Here is a 16792-nt window from a genome sequence, read left to right as displayed (position 1 = left end):
TTTTCTGACCAAGTTGAGAGGCAAGTTGGCTTATAGAGAGCACTATTGCACTTAGTAGCTAGGTGATTCTGAGCAAAGCATGTTTTTCTAGGTGGTTTTCTCGTCTACAGCTGAGGAGGTTGGACTGTCCAAGCCTTCAGTAAGAGGGTGAATTAAAGTTGATCCCTGCTTTCATCACTACCTTTTCTGGCTCATCACTGTGCCTTTTTTCTTTCCTAAGAAACATGTCACACCCCTTTCTTCTGTTTTCCTGTCCCTCTCCTTTTCCCCCCATCAAGGTCCAGGCAGAGCTACAGATAAGGCCAAGATCCAGAGTTTCTGAGAGAGTAATTCTGAGGGGCTTAGAAAGGGAAGCCCAACTCTGGCCTCATGAAGGCCAGAGTTACAAAGGGGACTTGGTCCGGATGGGTGGCACTTCTCTTGCTGGGAATATACATTTAGCCAGTTTTCATAATGCCTAGAATGTGTATGTCTGTTTGCACAAGATTGTCTTTTCCTATTCTGGAGTGGTCAGACATTTTTGTTCAAAATTATCTGGAGTTTTAGACAAACTTGCAAAACTGTGCTTTTATTAAGTGACTTTTTGAATAAACTCTTTGGTATTCTTGAGCAAATGTATTTATTTACTGGTATGTGCAATGACAAAGTTGGTATTTTCCCATGTTGACATTATATATGTTGTAGAACTTAGTGTTTGTCTAAGTACAGACCATATATCAACAAATTAAACTTGAACTGTTTCAACATGACTGTGCATTTTTTTCTTTGTAGAAAAGGAGAAAAAAACCTTTCTTACCTAAAGTTTTTTCCTACACCATTCATTTCCTTCTGTCCTAAGAGCCTCGGGGGTGGGTGGGAAGGCATCATGGCTTGGTTGGAAACACTATCATGTGGGTTGAGGCTGTCCTGTCTCTGGCTGTGCTCTTCAAATTTAAGGATGGTGAGAACCACACACACATACACACAGGCTGGGAAAGGCTGGAAGAATAGTTAAGGATAGAAGTTAACCACAGTCCTCTGCAAGAATGGGCTGTTTGGTTCCTGAGTGTCACCCTGAGGGCCTGGCCCTTAGGAACAAAAATAGGGTTGGTTTATTTTTTACCCTAGATTTGGAGTTTTTATGTGGCTAAGATAATTTTGGCCTATATCTCCTTGGCTCTGCCTCTGTGGAAAACAACAGTACAGGTTCTTACTAAAAAGGGAAGAGGTTTTTGTTTAGTGGTTAGGTTAAAAACAAGTCTTTTAAATACATCCAGGATGGGCCTGGTTTACACCTATTGTGTTGGCATAATTATAATTAAAGTCCCCTTTCCCCAAAGCGTCTTAGTTTGTACCATGAGTCATTGATCACCCAAGCCCTAGAAGGTACAGAGAGTGTGGTTCTTCTAGGCCATCTCTTCTAAAGGTCAACTATGCCGCCATTCTTCAACACACCTTCCTTCCTGGGTGTAGTTTCTGGAGTGTGTATACTGCCAGTCTTAGAGCTAGCAAGGTGCTTTCTTTCGCTCTTATTGGACAGGAAAGAGCATCTCCTGGCTGGATCACCCACCTGATTTAACCAAGCATGGTCCCAGGTGACGCAGTGGCTTCCTAGGCCAACTGTCTGTCCTCCATGCTCTGCCACAGTGCTCAAAGGTCACTGAAAACTAGTACCTGGGGGCTCATCCAAGTTCACAGCCCAGACCAGTTCTGAAAAATGAAGACAATGGTGAGAGCGAGAGCAGGCATGACAATGAAAACCAGTGCTAGGATTTGGTCATCCTGAGTTGTATGTACACATAATTGTCATCCCTGAAGGATAAAATAATTCTGGAAAATCCAAAAGACTAAACAACTGGTGAATAATCAAAATTTCTAAAATATAAATATGTTAATATTTATTATTGCTGTTTAAGCCAACCAAGAGCTAGGGCAGCAAGAACCATCATGAGCTCTTAGTACTTCTGGGAGGAACTATTCCCATAAGCCAATTTCCCCCAAATATTAACATTCAAAATTCAACAGTTGGTTAGGCAACACCTTACATACCATCCTCAAAAATACCTGAACATCCATACACTTTAACACCAGGTTTGTCTAACACTGCCCTTTCTGCCGAGAATGTTCTCTTCCTTGGCCACCTGAAGTTCTCAGCACGCCTCAAGATCCAACTCGCCCGTCAAGTGTCTTGGAAGTACTTTGGCCAAAATGATCTTTATGTTTCCATAGATTTGGGTCCATGTCTCAATTACAGCATAAAGCCTTGTACAAGAAAAGTAAATTATCTACCACTTATTGAGTGGTTATGTATGAGATAGGAGGGCTAATGCTGTTTTATATGCACTGAGGAGTTCACGTTTAATCCTCCTAACTACCCTATGAGACCTGGACTTGTACTCCCCTGCACTAGATAGGAGAAAACCAAGACTCAGAAGGGTTAAGGACCCAACAAGACTCTATGGACAGAATAGGCATGGATGGAATCATGACCGACATTTCTCTGCTTGCAGAATTCACCATCTTGAGCCCTTTTATAGTTAATAGTTTACCGAAAATAATAAATTAGACAAGGCTCCCACACCAAATTTTGTTTCTCAAAGTTAGGAATTGAGCCCCTGCTCCCACTGCCTACCCCTGGGCAGTGTCTAAATGAACACATGAATGAACAAGCTAGAAACAAACACATCTTAATAATGGAAACATATATACTAAATCAGAACCAGGGACCCAGGACTCCTCATAAATCAACCCCTCACAGTGAATAAAAGGAAATAACGGAAAACAATTTATCAAAACAGTTCAGAGCACCTACATTATTTTTTACCTTAAGCATTACATCTAGATCATTTATAGTACATTTTAAACTACATTCTTTTAAAGTGAATCAAATATTCTACACAGAGATAGATGCAATATACTTCCTACAGACTCAGTTTTCAATGACTTCTCTAACAAAAATGTTAATTCCATCAACGAGAAATGCCTAGTGGTAGCTGACATATTAATATGATCCCATACCTTTTGACAGTCTATAGGCTTAGATGTGTGATTTTAACTATTTTCCTGGCATCTTAGACAACTAGGAACAATGGAACTCCAAAAGCTCTATCTATCCTCACATAATTTAATTTTCACGTCTTCTGCATTTTGTGATTGGGAATGTTCTTGGGAATGTGTCTTCTTTAAACTCAGGTCTTACATGTAAACTGAATTCACTCATCTTTACTAGCCAGGATACCTGGGTGCCATTTTATCTCCAGAAGACACATGGCAGATGGCACCTTAGAGATGAGGTCTTTAGTTTGGTCAAAATCCTTTCAGTCATAACCTACCTCCTACTTTCCCGACCCTTCTCAAAAGACCCAGATACCTGAATAGAGAACAAATAGTCTCTTCCCCTGGCCTATATAGCTATAGGGGCTATATGCCCCTGCTATATTGGTTCTCTGCAAAAGACACACGCTGCAACTTCCCTTTTGGGCTGGCACTTTGTCTACAAGCTCAGTCGTCCTCATTTCTGTTTCAATTCATGTGGTTGCAGAGGGCACAACATTTAGAAATACCTTCCAGGCCAGGACTGCTATAAGTACATGGATTCTTTCCCTATCCCTGGCTCTCTGGCCACTTGAGCATCTCATGGAGGACCAGCATTCTCACACGGCTTTCTTGTAGCCTTAACAGCCTCAAACCTTGGATCTGGAGGGCAAGGCCTAAAAAGTCTCTATTTAAACCTTCTTCTGGCCACTGAGGGCCAGAGGTATAAAGGTGCTTCTGGGTTGGCAGTTCTGTAAACACAACAGGGATAAAGGAAGCTAGAGATCCAGGCAATACTGGAGCAAAACAGTCCCCCAACAGGTCTCCGGGCTCATTCACAAATCACTGGGGTCTTCTGCTACTCTGAAGAAAAGCAGGTATCTGAGGCAGCAACAGTGCTCCTAAAAAGGCCCTTGCTGTGGCAAACGGGCTTCAGCTCACACAGCAGAGTCCTACCCTGCTCTGGCCCCATCATACTCAGAAAAAATGTTCTCTTCTTGAACCCAGGAGACCACTAACCTGCTCAAGGCCCACAGAATAAGACATCTTGGACTCTGAAATCTTCACTTTTGCAACCATAAGTCCTCATCACGTGTAAACTGATGTTCGTTCACAGGTAAACCATCTGTTACTCCTAGCACGAGGAGTTAGATCCCTGTCCCTGAGTATACACTAGATCAAACATAATTACTCAGTGGATCGACTCTCTGGTGGAAGAAAGGCATAAAGAGTGAAGCTGTATTATGTTCATACTAATTGCTACCGTGTTTTACAAGGTGACAGGTGTCTGAGCACCAGGAAGGATACATGATATCCATGGTAGTGGCCTGATTAGCTAGGATATTTAAACACAGAATGAAGTATAGGGCACAGGGCCAAGGATGAAATCGGAGAAGGGAGAGAAAGGTCACCTTGGGACTAGACTAATGGATACTTCCCCAAACCAGCTGTTTTCAACTCCAAACCCTGGGGGTTCCGCTTCCTCAATGTACCATCTGTATGTGCTTTATCAGTGCTCATGTCCAACCCTTTATCCCTGAAGTCTTGGGGCCAGACTTCTTTGGTGGCTTCCTCTTGTTCAGTGTAATTGTCTGCACTGAATCCAGCATTCTCTGCCAAGACGGCAGGATCCTCCTCTTCATGAAAACAGCAGGAACATGTTTCTGGCTTTGGGTCACATGAGGTAACAGAATTATCTTCCTGGACTCTGGGGTCAGTGGGCACTCCCCACCCCAAATGGTCTGATTCTTCACCTTCTAGCAATTCCATTCTTTCAGCTATTTCTTCAGCAGACGGTTCCTTGGGGTCAGGGTAATCCACTAAGATGGTTTCTTGCCTACGCTTGATGCAATCTGAAAGGTCATAAATTGGGTAAGTTTCTTCAGGGTAACCTAGAGAAAAAAGCAGCAAAAAGTCTTACTTTGTGTTGAAGAGACATTCTTTGTATTAGGCTCAAAGAGGCTTCTTAGGCAGCAGCTATCCTGTCCCAACAAATCCATTCAAGAAATCTCTAAGAGGACTCTAACAGTTCTAAAGTTTCACTTGAGTAAATTCTTAGCAATCTGGCAGACTACCCGTGTTCTTTGAAATACAAACCAATTCAGAAGAAAAACTCTTCTTAAGTGCAGGGTGCTTAGGGTGGAGCGGAAGTGTCACACCACCAACTTCTGCTGTAGTGATGAAGATTAAACAAACATGAGCCTTCGGTTAAAAACAAACAAACAAAAAGTACCAAACACCAGAGAGCATAGCTCAAGGCTAATGTTTATAATTTCTATTTGGAACCATTTCCAAATCTTCCTGGGTGGGGAGAGGAGAAGAAAAGGAACACTAAGCTCTTCGAAAAAATAAACCACGAAGGCTTCCACTAATCAAAAGAACTGAAATGGCTTGCAAGTGTCAGAGAGAGAGAGAGAGAGAGAGAGAGCGAGCGCGCGCACACTCCAGCAAGACATGCCCAAGATCCCGAAGGACAGGAACTGGGTTTTCACAAGACACAATCCCCGTTGTTGGCTTCTTGGTCTTCACAAAATAGAACAAAAGAGACAACAAACCGGTAAGCAAAATAAGTAGTACTGGTACTGAATTCCAGCTATGATAATGAGAAAAGACAAAATGTTGCCAAATTAAAGAACGAAATGAAATAAATCTGTGTCAGGCAAGCTGCGCCAGAGCGGCAGATGGGCCTCGCTGGAGCTCATATGCCAGAGCTGGCAACAGCAGCCGTGCACACTACACGATGTGAAAAGCCGGAGAATTCAAAATCCATTTGCACATTATGATAATTGGCAAATTTCAACCCTAATACAAACCACTTTTTGCCTGCAAATTCTGAAAAGGGTCTTTTTTTTTTTTAATGCAGTGTAGAGTGTGGAGAGACATATTTTAACAACATGAACTGGTTTTTTTTTCTAATCATAAATCATACAGACTCACTGTAAAAATTTTGAAAAACACAGACAAGTTTTAAAAAGAAAACACAAGTCAGCTAGAATCCCACCATTGATGATAATTTGTTGTGTTGCTTCTGGCCTTTTTATCATATACTCATTTTTTCATTCAATATTAGATCATGAGCACTTCTCCATGTCATTAGGCATTTTAAAGTCTGCAAAATATCCCATCATACAGCTACATAACTCACCTGCCTTACCATGCCTTTTCTGTAAAACCTGTAGATTCTTTCCTATGCTCCCTTATTGTAAGTAACACAGCAGCTAAGATCTCTGAATATTAATCTATGTCCACTTCCACATTTCTTTAAGATACACTTCTAGAGGGTGTCTGGGTGGCTAAGTTAAGCGTCTGACTCTTGATTCCGGCTCAGGTCATGATCCCACAGTTTGTGAAATCAAACCCCGAGTTGGGCTCTGTTTGGGAATCTCTCTCTCCTTTTCCTCTCTCTCCCTCTCTCTATGCCCCTCTCCTACATGTGGGTGCATTCTCTCTCTTTCTCTCTCTCTCATAAAGAAACTTAAAAAAAGATACACTTCTAGAAATATGAGAACTAAAGTTTAGGATTAGACATTTTAAAAGCGTTTTTTACACCCTGCCAAATTACTTTCCAGAAGAATGTATATACACTTTTATTTTTACCAGTGATGTAAAAAAACAAAACAAACAAAACACACACACACAAAAATACAACTGTCCATCTTATACCCTCATCATCACTGATAGTAGTAGGTTAAGAATCTTGCCAATGCAATCTTAGTTCCCAAGCTTAACTTACTGTGTGTGGGTGGAATGCTAGGTAAAAGAGTTTAGCTACCCAAGGCCCTCACTGCCTCCTTGGTCAAGGGCAGGGGGTCCTGGGGAGGCTTACTTGCTAGTTAGCTCCTAGTCACTGAATGCTTAAGAGATGTCCATTTTCTGGCATGTTCCTGCCTTCTCCTTACACCAAGAACAAAGCCTACCTTTGGAGTTCCATGGCTATCTGGCTTTAGTTTAAGAGAGGGGGAGGCCTGCTGAAAATCAAATAGGCTCACAAATGGGCTTCTAAGGTAGCCCATTATCTGCCAACATTACTGGCTATTCAAGAACTTTGTTAAAAATATGAGCAAAACTCACTGATCCTAAAAGGAAGTCAGCAGGGGAGCCAAACTAAGCAAACTATGTAAACAGCCCTAAAAGAACAAAAACAAAAACAAAAACAAAATAGTCAATGTAGGAAACAGGAGTTAATATCAACTTATAATGGATATTCCCAGTAATATTAAAAATAATACTGCATTGATAAAACCCAACCAGGGTTCAGTATAAAAAGGGGAGCAAACAGGCAATAAGAACTATTAGAGCTTGGAAAACTGTACAGCAACATGCAGAAGAATGAACCTGGACCAATTTCTTACACCATACATAAAAACTCAAAATGGATGAAAGACCTAAATGTAAGACAGGAAGCCATCAAAATCCTCGAGGAGAAAGCAGGCAAAAACCTCTTTGATCTTGGCTGCAGCAACTTCTTACTCAACACATTTCCAGAGGCAAGGGAAGCAAAAGCAAAAACGAACTACTGGGACCTCATCAAAATAAGCTTCTGCACAGCGAAGGAAACAATCAGCAAAACTAAAAGGCAACTGACGGAATGGGAGAAGATATCTGCAAATGACATATCAGATAAAGGGTTAGTATCCAAAATCTATAAAGAACTTCTCAAACTCAACACCCAAAAAACAAATAATCCAGTGAAGAAATGGGCAAAAGACATGAATAGACACTTCTGCAAAGAAGACATCCAGATAGCCAACCAACACATGAAAAAATGCTCAACATCACTCATCCTCAGGGAAATACAAATCAAAACCACAATGAGATACCACCTCACACCTGTCAGAATGGCTAACATTAACAACTCAGGCAACAACAGAGGTTGGTGAGGATGCAGAGAAAGAGGATCTCTTTTGCACTGCTGGTGGGAATGCAAGCTGGTGCAGCCACTCTGGAAAACAGTATGGAGGTTCTTCAAAAAACTAAAAACAGAACTACCCTACGACCCAGCAATTGCACTACTAGGCATTTATCCAAGGGATACAGGTGTGCTGTTTTGAAGGGACACATGTACCCCCATGTTTATAGCAGCACTATCAACAATAGCCAAGTATGGAAAGAGCCCAAATGTCCATCGATGGATGAATGGATAAAGATGTATATATATACAATGGAGTATCAAAAAGAATCAGCAACCAAAAAGAATGAAATCTTGCCATTTGCAACTACATGGATGGAACTGGAGGGTATTACTCTAAGTGAAATTAGAGAAAGGCAAAAATCACATGACTTCATTCATATGAGGACTTTCAGAGACAAAACAGATGAATGTAAGGGAAGGGAAACAAAAATAATATAAAAACAGGGAGGGGGACAAAACAGAAGAGACTCATAAATATGGAGAACAAACTGAGGGTTACGGGAGGGGCTGGGAGAGGGGGGATGGGCTAAATGGGTAAGGGGCATTAAGGAATCTACTCCTGAAATCATTGTTTCACTATATGCTAATTTGGATTTAAATTTAAAAAAAATTAAAAAAAGAACTATTAGAAATAGAAAATATTGGGGCACCTGGTGGCTCAGTCGGTTAAGTGTCCGACTTCGGCTCGGGTCACGATCTCACGGTCTGTGGGTTTGAGCCCCGCGTCGGGCTCTGGGCTGATGGCTCAGAGCCTGGAGCCTGCTTCCAATTCTGTGTCTCCCTCTCTCTGCCCCTCCCCTGTTCATGCTCTGTCTCTGTCTCAAAAATAAATAAACATTACAAAAAAAATAAAAAAAAAAAAAAGAAATAGAAAATATTTCAACTTGAGAAAGGGAGAAAATAGATTGAAACGGACACAGTACGGGGCGCCTGGGTGGCTCAGTCGGTTAAGCGGCCGACTTCGGCTCAGGTCACGATCTCGCGGTCTGTGAGTTCGAGCCCCGCATCGGGCTCTGTGCTGACAGCTCAGAGCCTGAAGCCTGTTTCAGATTCTGTGTCTCCCTCTCTCTGACCCTCCCCCGTTCATGCTCTGTCTCTCTCTGTCTCAAAAATAAATAAACGTTAAAAAAAAAATTAAAAAAAAAAAAAAAAGAAATGGACACAGTACGTGAGATCAAGCCCTGCACTGGGCTCTGCATGGACAGCATGGGGCCTTCTTGGGATTCCCTTTCTCCCTCTATGACCCTCCTCCACTTGCTGTCTCAAAGTAAACATTAAAAAAAAACCACATTTTTTTGAATAAATAAACAAACAAAATGGACATGGCTAAAAGGCAGATTAGTATATTAGAAGCCAAAGTCCAGAAATTCTTCTAAGACAAAGGTAAAAATGAAAAGGAGATAAAAACTGTGAGAAAATACACACTGCACTGAAAGCTGGCCCGGGACTACCCAATCTCCAAATCACTGGAATTCCAGAATGAGGGCAGAGTAGGTTGAATGGAAGAACCAGAAAAAAAAAAAGTTACAAAAGAAAAGATCACTTAGCTGAAGACAGACTCAAGTCTTCAGATGGAAAAGACTCACTAAATGCTAGACAGAAATACTATGAAAAATCCACATTTTCATACACACTCAGATATGCTAATGAACCTGCCCAAATTCAAATGTGTAAGGATTAAAAGATTATGAATTTTCAGACAGAAAACAAACTAGCTAACTAAAAGCAGGTTCCCTACAGAGAAGAAGAATCAGACTGTGGTAAGATTTCTCATTTTCAACATCAAAGAAAAATAAAGCAACTTTATTTGCAAGTCCTCTTGAAGCAAATCATCTTCAGATGTATAAGGAAAAATAGCACAAAATTACCTGTATCAAAGTGAAAAATGGCACATGCAGATATCCAGGTAATCGTCAAGTACACTTGGGGGTGACAGGGTAGGGGTGGAAACACTTAGGAACTCTGATACAAAGAAAAAAAATAAAAAAATTTGAGAAAGAACATACTGCATATGAGAAAGCAGTGAACAATGAATCGGTAGAAATTATCAATGTAAAATAATTGATACTGTGGTTAGAAATTTAATGCCATTGTTCAGAAATACTTAAAACAGGCTACTATATTTAAAAGTTAATATCACTTGGACCTAAATTCTGTTTATTTCAACACCTGAGAGGTAGACAGAAAATGAACAGGATATCGGGACAAGGTTATATAAAGAGATTTGCAATCTGGAGGATAAAATGAATTCCAGTTTTTATTTCCTTGATTACTAGTGAGACTGAAATACTTTTTAATGTTTTGTTAGCAAGGTGCATTTTTTTCTTTTGTGTACTGCCTACGTAGGAGGATTTCAGTGTTTTATAAATTATAGAATTCTTTATATACTAAAAGGTATCAACTTCTTTTCAGTCATACATGTCACAAATGTTTTTCCTGTTTAGTGTTGGCTTTAAGTTTTGTGGTATTCTCTAATCTACAGAAAGTAAAAGTTCTATGTATTCAGAGTACACTATCCTTTCCCTTAAATTTTTTCACTGCTTTTATTATTTTTTTAACATGAAATTTATTGTCAAATTGGTTCCCATACAACACCCAGTGCTCATCCCAACCGGTGCCCTCCTCAATACCCATCACCCACCCTCCCCTCCCTCCCACCCCCCATGAACCCTCAGTTTATTCTGTTTTTAAGAGTCTCTTATGGTTTGGCTCCCTCCCTCCCTTTTTTTTTTTTTCCTTCCCCTCCCACATTGGTCTTCTGGTAAGTTTCTCAGGATCCACATAAGAGTGAAAATATATGGAATCTATCTTTCTCTGTATGACTTATTTCACTTAGCATAACACTCTCCAGTTCTACCCACATTGCTACAAAAGGCCATATTTCATTCTTTCTCATTGCCAAGTAGTATTTAATTGTGCATATAAACCACAATTTCTTTACCCATTCATCAGTTGATAGACATTTAGGCTCTTTCCATACTTTGGCTATTGTTGAAAGTGCTGCTATAAACATTGGGGTACAAGTGCCCCTATGCATCAGCACTCCTGTATCCCTTGGGTAAATTCCTAGCAGTGCTATTGCTGGGTCATAGAGTAGATCTATTTTTAATTTTTTGAGGAACCTGCACACTGTTTTCCAGAGCGGCTGCACCAGTTTGCATTCCCACCAACAGTGCAAGAGGGTTCCCATTTCTCCACATCCTCGCCAGCATCTATAGTCTTCTGATTTGTTCATTTTAGCCACTCTGACTGGCGTGAGGTGGTATCTGAGTGTGGTTTTGATTTGTATTTCCCTGATGAGGAGTGATGTTGAGCAGCTTTTCATGTGCCTGTTGGCCATCCGGATGTCTTCTTTAGAGAAGTGTCTATTCGTGTTTTCTGCCCATTTCTTCACTGGATTATTTGTTTTTCGGGTGTGGAGTTTGGTGAGTTCTTTACAGATTTTGGATACTAGCCCTTTGTCCAATAGGTCATTTGCAAATATCTTTTCCCATTCTGTTGGTTGCCTTTTAGTTTTGTTGACTGTTTCCTTTGCAGTGCAGAAACTTTTTATCTTCATGAGGTCTGAATAGTTCATTTTTGCTTTTAATTCCCTTGCCTTTGGAGATGTGTCAAGTAAGAAATTGCAGTGGCTGAGGTCAGAGAGGTTTTTTCCTGCTTTTTCCTCTAGGGTTTTGATGGTTTCTGGTCTCACATTCAGGTCCTTTAACCATTTTGAGTTTATTTTTGCAAATGGTGTGAGAAAGTAGTCTAGTTTCATTCTTCTGCATGTTGCTGTCCAGTTCTCCCAGCACCATTTGTTGAAGAGACTTTTTCCATTGGATATTCTTTCCTGCTTTGTCAAAGATTAGTTAGCCATACTTTTGTGGGTCCAGTTCTGGGTTCTCTATTCTATTCCATTGGTCTATGTGTCTGTTTTTGTGCCAATACCATGCTGTCTTGATGATGACAGCTTTGTAGTACAGGCTAAAGTCTGGGACTGTGATGCCTCCTGCTTTGGTCTTCTTCAATATTACTTTGGCTATTCGGCGTCTTCTATGGTTCCATACAAATTTTAAGATTGCCTGTTCTAGCTTCGAGAAGAATGCTGGTGCAATTTTGATTGGGATTGCATTGAATGTGTAGATTGCTTTGGGTAGTATTGACATTTTAACAATATTTATTCTTCCAATCCATGAGCAGGGAATGTTTTTCCATTTCTTTGTATCTTCTTCAATTTCCTTCATAAGCTTTCTATAGTTTTCAGCATACTGATCTTGTACATCTTTGGTTAGGTTTATCCCTAGGTATTTTATGATTCTTGGTGCAATTGTGAATGGGATTAGTTTGTCTTTCTGTTGTTTCATTATTAGTGTATAAGAATGCAACTGATTTCTGTACATTGATTTTGTATCCTGCAACTTTGCTGAATTCATGTATCAGTTCTCGTAGATTTTTGGTGGAGTCTATCGGGTTTTCCATGTAGATCATGTCATCTGCAAAAAGTGAAAGCTTGACTTCATCTTTGCCAATTTTGACGCCTTTGACTTCCTTTTGTTGTCTGATTGCTGATGCTAGAACTTCCAACACTATGTTAAACAACAGCGGTGAGAGTGGGCATCCCAGTCGTGTTCCTGATCTCAGGGGGAAAGCTCTCAGTTTTTCCTCATTGAGGATGATATTAGCTGTGGGCTTTTCATAAATGGCTTTTATGATGTTTAAATATGTTCCTTCTATCCTTTCTTGAGGGTTTTTATTAAGAAAGGATGCTGAATTTTGTCAAATGCTTTTTCTGCATTGATTGACAGGATCATATGGTTCTTTTCTTTTATTAATGTGATGTATCACATTGATTGATTTGCGAATGTTGAACCAGCCCTGCAGCCCAGGAATGAATCCCACTTCATCATGGTGAATAATTCTTTTTATATGCTGTTGATTCAATTTGCTAGTATCTTATTGAGAATTTCTGCATCCATATTCATCAGGGATATTGGCCTGTAGTTCTCTTTTTTTTACTCTGTCTGGTTTGGGAATCAAAGTAATGCTGGCTTCATAGAATGAGTCTGGAAGTTTTCCTTCCCTTTCTATTTTTTGGAACAGCTTGAGAAGGATAGGTATTACCTCTGCTTTAAACGTCTGGTAGAACTCCCCAGGGAAGCCATCTGGTCCTGGACTCTTATTTGTTGGGAGATTTTTGATGACTGATTCAATTTCTTTGCTGGTTATGGGTCTGTTCAAGTTTTCTATTTCTTCCTGTTTGAGTTTTCAAAGTGTGTAGGTGCTTAGGAATTTGTTCATTTCTTCCAGGTTGTCCAGTTTGTTGGCATATAATTTTTCATAGTATTCCCTGATAATTGCTTGTATTTCTGAGGGATTGGTTGTAATGACTGTTTTCATTCATGATTTTATTTGGGTCATCTCCCTTTTCTTTTTGAGAAGCCTGGCTAGAGGTTTATCAATTTTGTTTATTTTTTCAAAAAACCAACTTTTGGTTTCATTGATCTGCTCTACAGTTTTTTTAGATTCTATATTGTTTATTTCTGCTCTGATCTTTATTATTTCTCTTCTTCTGCTAGGTTTGGGGTCTCTTTGCTGTTCTGCTTCTATTTCCTTTAGGTGTGCTATTAGATTTTGTATTTGGGATTTTTCTTGTTTCTTGAGATAGGCCTGGATTGCAATGTATTTTCCCCCAGGACTGCCTTTGCTGCATCCCAAAGCGTTTGGATTGTTGTATTTTCATTTTCGTTTGTTTCCATATATTTTTTAATTTCTTCTCTAATTGCCTGGTTGACCCACTCATTCTTTAGTAGGGTGTTCTTTAACCTCCATGCTTCTGGAGGTTTCCCAGACTTTTTCCTGTGGTTGATTTGAAGCTTCATAGCATTGTGGTCTGAAAGTATGCATGGTATGATCTCAATTCTTGTATACTTATGAAGGGCTGTTTTGTGACCCAGTATGTGATCTATCTTGGAGAATGTTCCATGTGCACTCGAGAAGAAAGTGTATTCTGTTGCTTTGGGATGCAGAGTTCTAAATATATCTGTCAAGTCCATCTGATCCAATGTATCATTCAGGGCCCTTGTTTCTTTATTGATCCTGTGTCTAGATGATCTATCCATTGCTGTAAGTGGGGTATTAAAGTCCCCTGCAATTACCACATTTTTATCAATAAGGTTGCTTACGTTTGTGATTGTTTTATATATTGGGGGCTCCCATATTCGGCACATAGACATTTATAATTGTTAGCTCTTCCTGATGGATAGACTCTGTAATTATTATATAATGCCCTTCTTCGTCTCTTGTTGCAGCCTTTAATTTAAAATCTAGTTTGTCTGATATAAGTATGGCAACTCCAGCTTTCTTTCGACTTCCAGTAGCATGACAGTTCTCCATCCTCTCACTGCTTTTAAAAAATGTAACTGTAGATTCACATGTAGTTATAAGAAATATAGAAACCCCTGTACCCTTTACCCAGCTTCTCCCAATGATGGTATCTTGCAAAACTATCCTACAATAGGACAATCAGTATATTAATATTGATGAAATTAATATACAGAGCATTTCTATCACCACAAGGATTCCTTATATTTCCCTTTCCCTTTTATTGCCACACCTAGTCCCTCCTGCCCCATTTCCTCCTCAACCTCAGCCAACTACTACCAATCTGTTCTCCATTACTATAATTTTGCCATTTCAAGAATGTCCTATAATCACACAGTATGGAACCTTTTGGAATTAGCCTTTTTCACTCAGTATAATTATCTGGAAATTCATCCAGGTTGTTGCATATATCAATAATTTACTTTTATTGCTGAGTAGTATACCAAAGTATCAATGTACCATAGTTTGTAACCATTCACCTGCTGAAGGATGTCTGGGTTGTTTGCAGTTTGGGGCTACTACTAATAAAGCTGCTGTGCATATTAATGTACAAGTTTTATGTGAACATAAGTCTTCACTTCTGAGGTTAATGCCCAGGAGTGCAACTTTCAGGTTGCACAGTGGATCTAGTTTCTCCACATCCTTGTCAGCATTTGGTGTTGTCACTGTTTTTTTACTTTAGTCATTCTGCTAGATGTGTGGTGGTATTTATTGTGATTTTAATTTGTATTTTCTTAGTGGCTAATGATGTTTAACATCTTTTCATGTGCTCATCTGCCATCTGTGTATCTCCTCTCTGGTGCAAGTCAGTTCATATCTTTTGCCCATTTCCTAACTGGATTGTTTATTTTTCCCTGTTTTGAGAGTTCTTTATATACTCTAGATATAAGTTCTTCGTTGGACATGTGATCTGCAAATATTTTCTTTCACTGTGTAGCATGACTTTTCATCATCTTAACGGGGTCTTTTGCAGAGCAAAAGTTCTGGATTTTGATGACATCCACTTACCAATTTTTCCTTTTATGAATTGTGTTTATGATGTCAAGCCTAAAAACTCTAGAAAATCCTTGGGATTTTCTAGGATGCCTAGGATTAGGCAAATTTTTTCAAAAAAGGTTTATAGTTTTACCATTTACATTTATGTTGATGACCCGTTTTTAATTAATTTTTGTGTAACATGTAGACCTTGGTTTGAGGATTATTTTTTGCTACGGATATCCAGTTGCTAGAGCACCATTTGTTAACTCCACTGAAATGGTTTTGTAACTTTGTCAAAAATCAGCTGTACATATTTATGTGGTTCTGGGTTCTCAGTTCTTTGATCTAGGTGTCTGGTCCTATACCAGTATCACACAGTTTTGATTACTATACCTATATAATAAGTGTTGGAATCAGGTAAACTAATTCCTCCAATTTTTCCAAAATTGTTTAGCTATTCTATTTTCTCTGCTCCTCCGTAAACATTTTAGAAGAATCTTGTCCAGGGGAGCCTGGGTGGCTCAGTTGGTTAACCTCCAGCTCTTGATTTCGGCTCAGATCATGATCTCACAGTTCATGAGTTCTGTGCTGACAATGCAGAGCCTGCTTGGGATTCTCTCTCTCCCCATCTCTCTGGCCTCTCACTCATGCGCGCTCTCTCAAAATAAACTTTCAAAAATATATAAATAAATAAAATTGATATCAACATGTTCTTTGCTATTATGTAGAAATACAAAGATTTTTGTATTTTTATCTTGTAATCTAACACATGCTGAATGCACCCCGGCAGTTTTAAAAATGGATTCCTTGGGGTTTTCTACAAAGGCAATCACGTAATCTTCAAAGAGGAGCAGTTTTGTTTCTTCCTTTTTAATCTGTATGCCTTTTATTTCCCTCCCCTGCCTTACTACACTACCTATTTTTTTGGATTATGCTGAATAAGAGTAGTCACCCTTGCCTGTTCCCAATCTCAGGGGGAAAGCATTTATCTTTGATCATTAAACATAATGCTAGCTGTAGGTTTTTGTAGATTCTCTTTATCCAGTTGATGAAATTCCCCTCTATTCCTAGTTTTCTGAAAGTTTTTATTATGAATGGGTCTTGTAATACTTTTATGCTGAAGAAATCCTTTCCTGCTAAAAAGCCAGTACATATTCACAACCATTTTTTCTATTTTTTAAAGGTTCTTCTCTATCCCTAACTTAGTATATCCAGAATCACTTCACTGTTAAATGTGTAGGCTCTTCAGCTCTAGCAATGATGGAGACAAGGGGACCCTTTTCTTTAAACACCTAGAAAACCAGATGAAAAATATGACGCACTGATTTCCAAGCATTACTAAGTAGTGTAGCATGATCCCCGAGAAAAGGGAAACCGAGCCCAGTGGTCTCACTGAGCTGGGAAGATAGACTACAATTTAGGGAGACCAGGGCAGCTAGAATTTACAGGGAAGAATACTAGAAAGAAAGAAGCTTTGCAGAGAAAGATCCCCAGGGATCTTCAGAGACAACTCTTCATGCTTTTAAT

At 39.5% G+C, this 16792-nt stretch overlaps 1 protein-coding gene across 3 annotated transcripts in view; it reads right to left on the bottom strand.

Annotated features, from left to right (window-relative positions):
• Positions 1 to 2751: 2751 nt before the first annotated feature.
• RIC3 (RIC3 acetylcholine receptor chaperone) overlaps positions 2752 to 16792 on the bottom strand; it is a 64013-nt gene continuing 49972 nt past the window's right edge. For 2 of the 3 annotated variants that reach the window (XM_060605924.3, XM_060605925.3), the window contains exon 6: positions 2752 to 4904. In XM_060605924.3, coding sequence (XP_060461907.3) covers positions 4432 to 4904 — 473 coding nt within the window. In that variant the 3' untranslated portion in view covers positions 2752 to 4431. The remainder of the gene's footprint in view (positions 4905 to 16792) is intronic. The other variant, XM_060605926.3, reaches the window with a different exon arrangement.

Source organism: Panthera onca, chromosome D1 (assembly GCF_046562875.1).
Source record: "Panthera onca isolate mPanOnc1 chromosome D1, mPanOnc1 haplotype 2, whole genome shotgun sequence".
Classification (NCBI taxonomy): Eukaryota; Metazoa; Chordata; class Mammalia; order Carnivora; family Felidae; genus Panthera; species Panthera onca.
The sequence above is the reverse complement of the archived record's forward strand: the minus strand, read 5'-3'. Positions and strand labels throughout refer to the sequence as shown.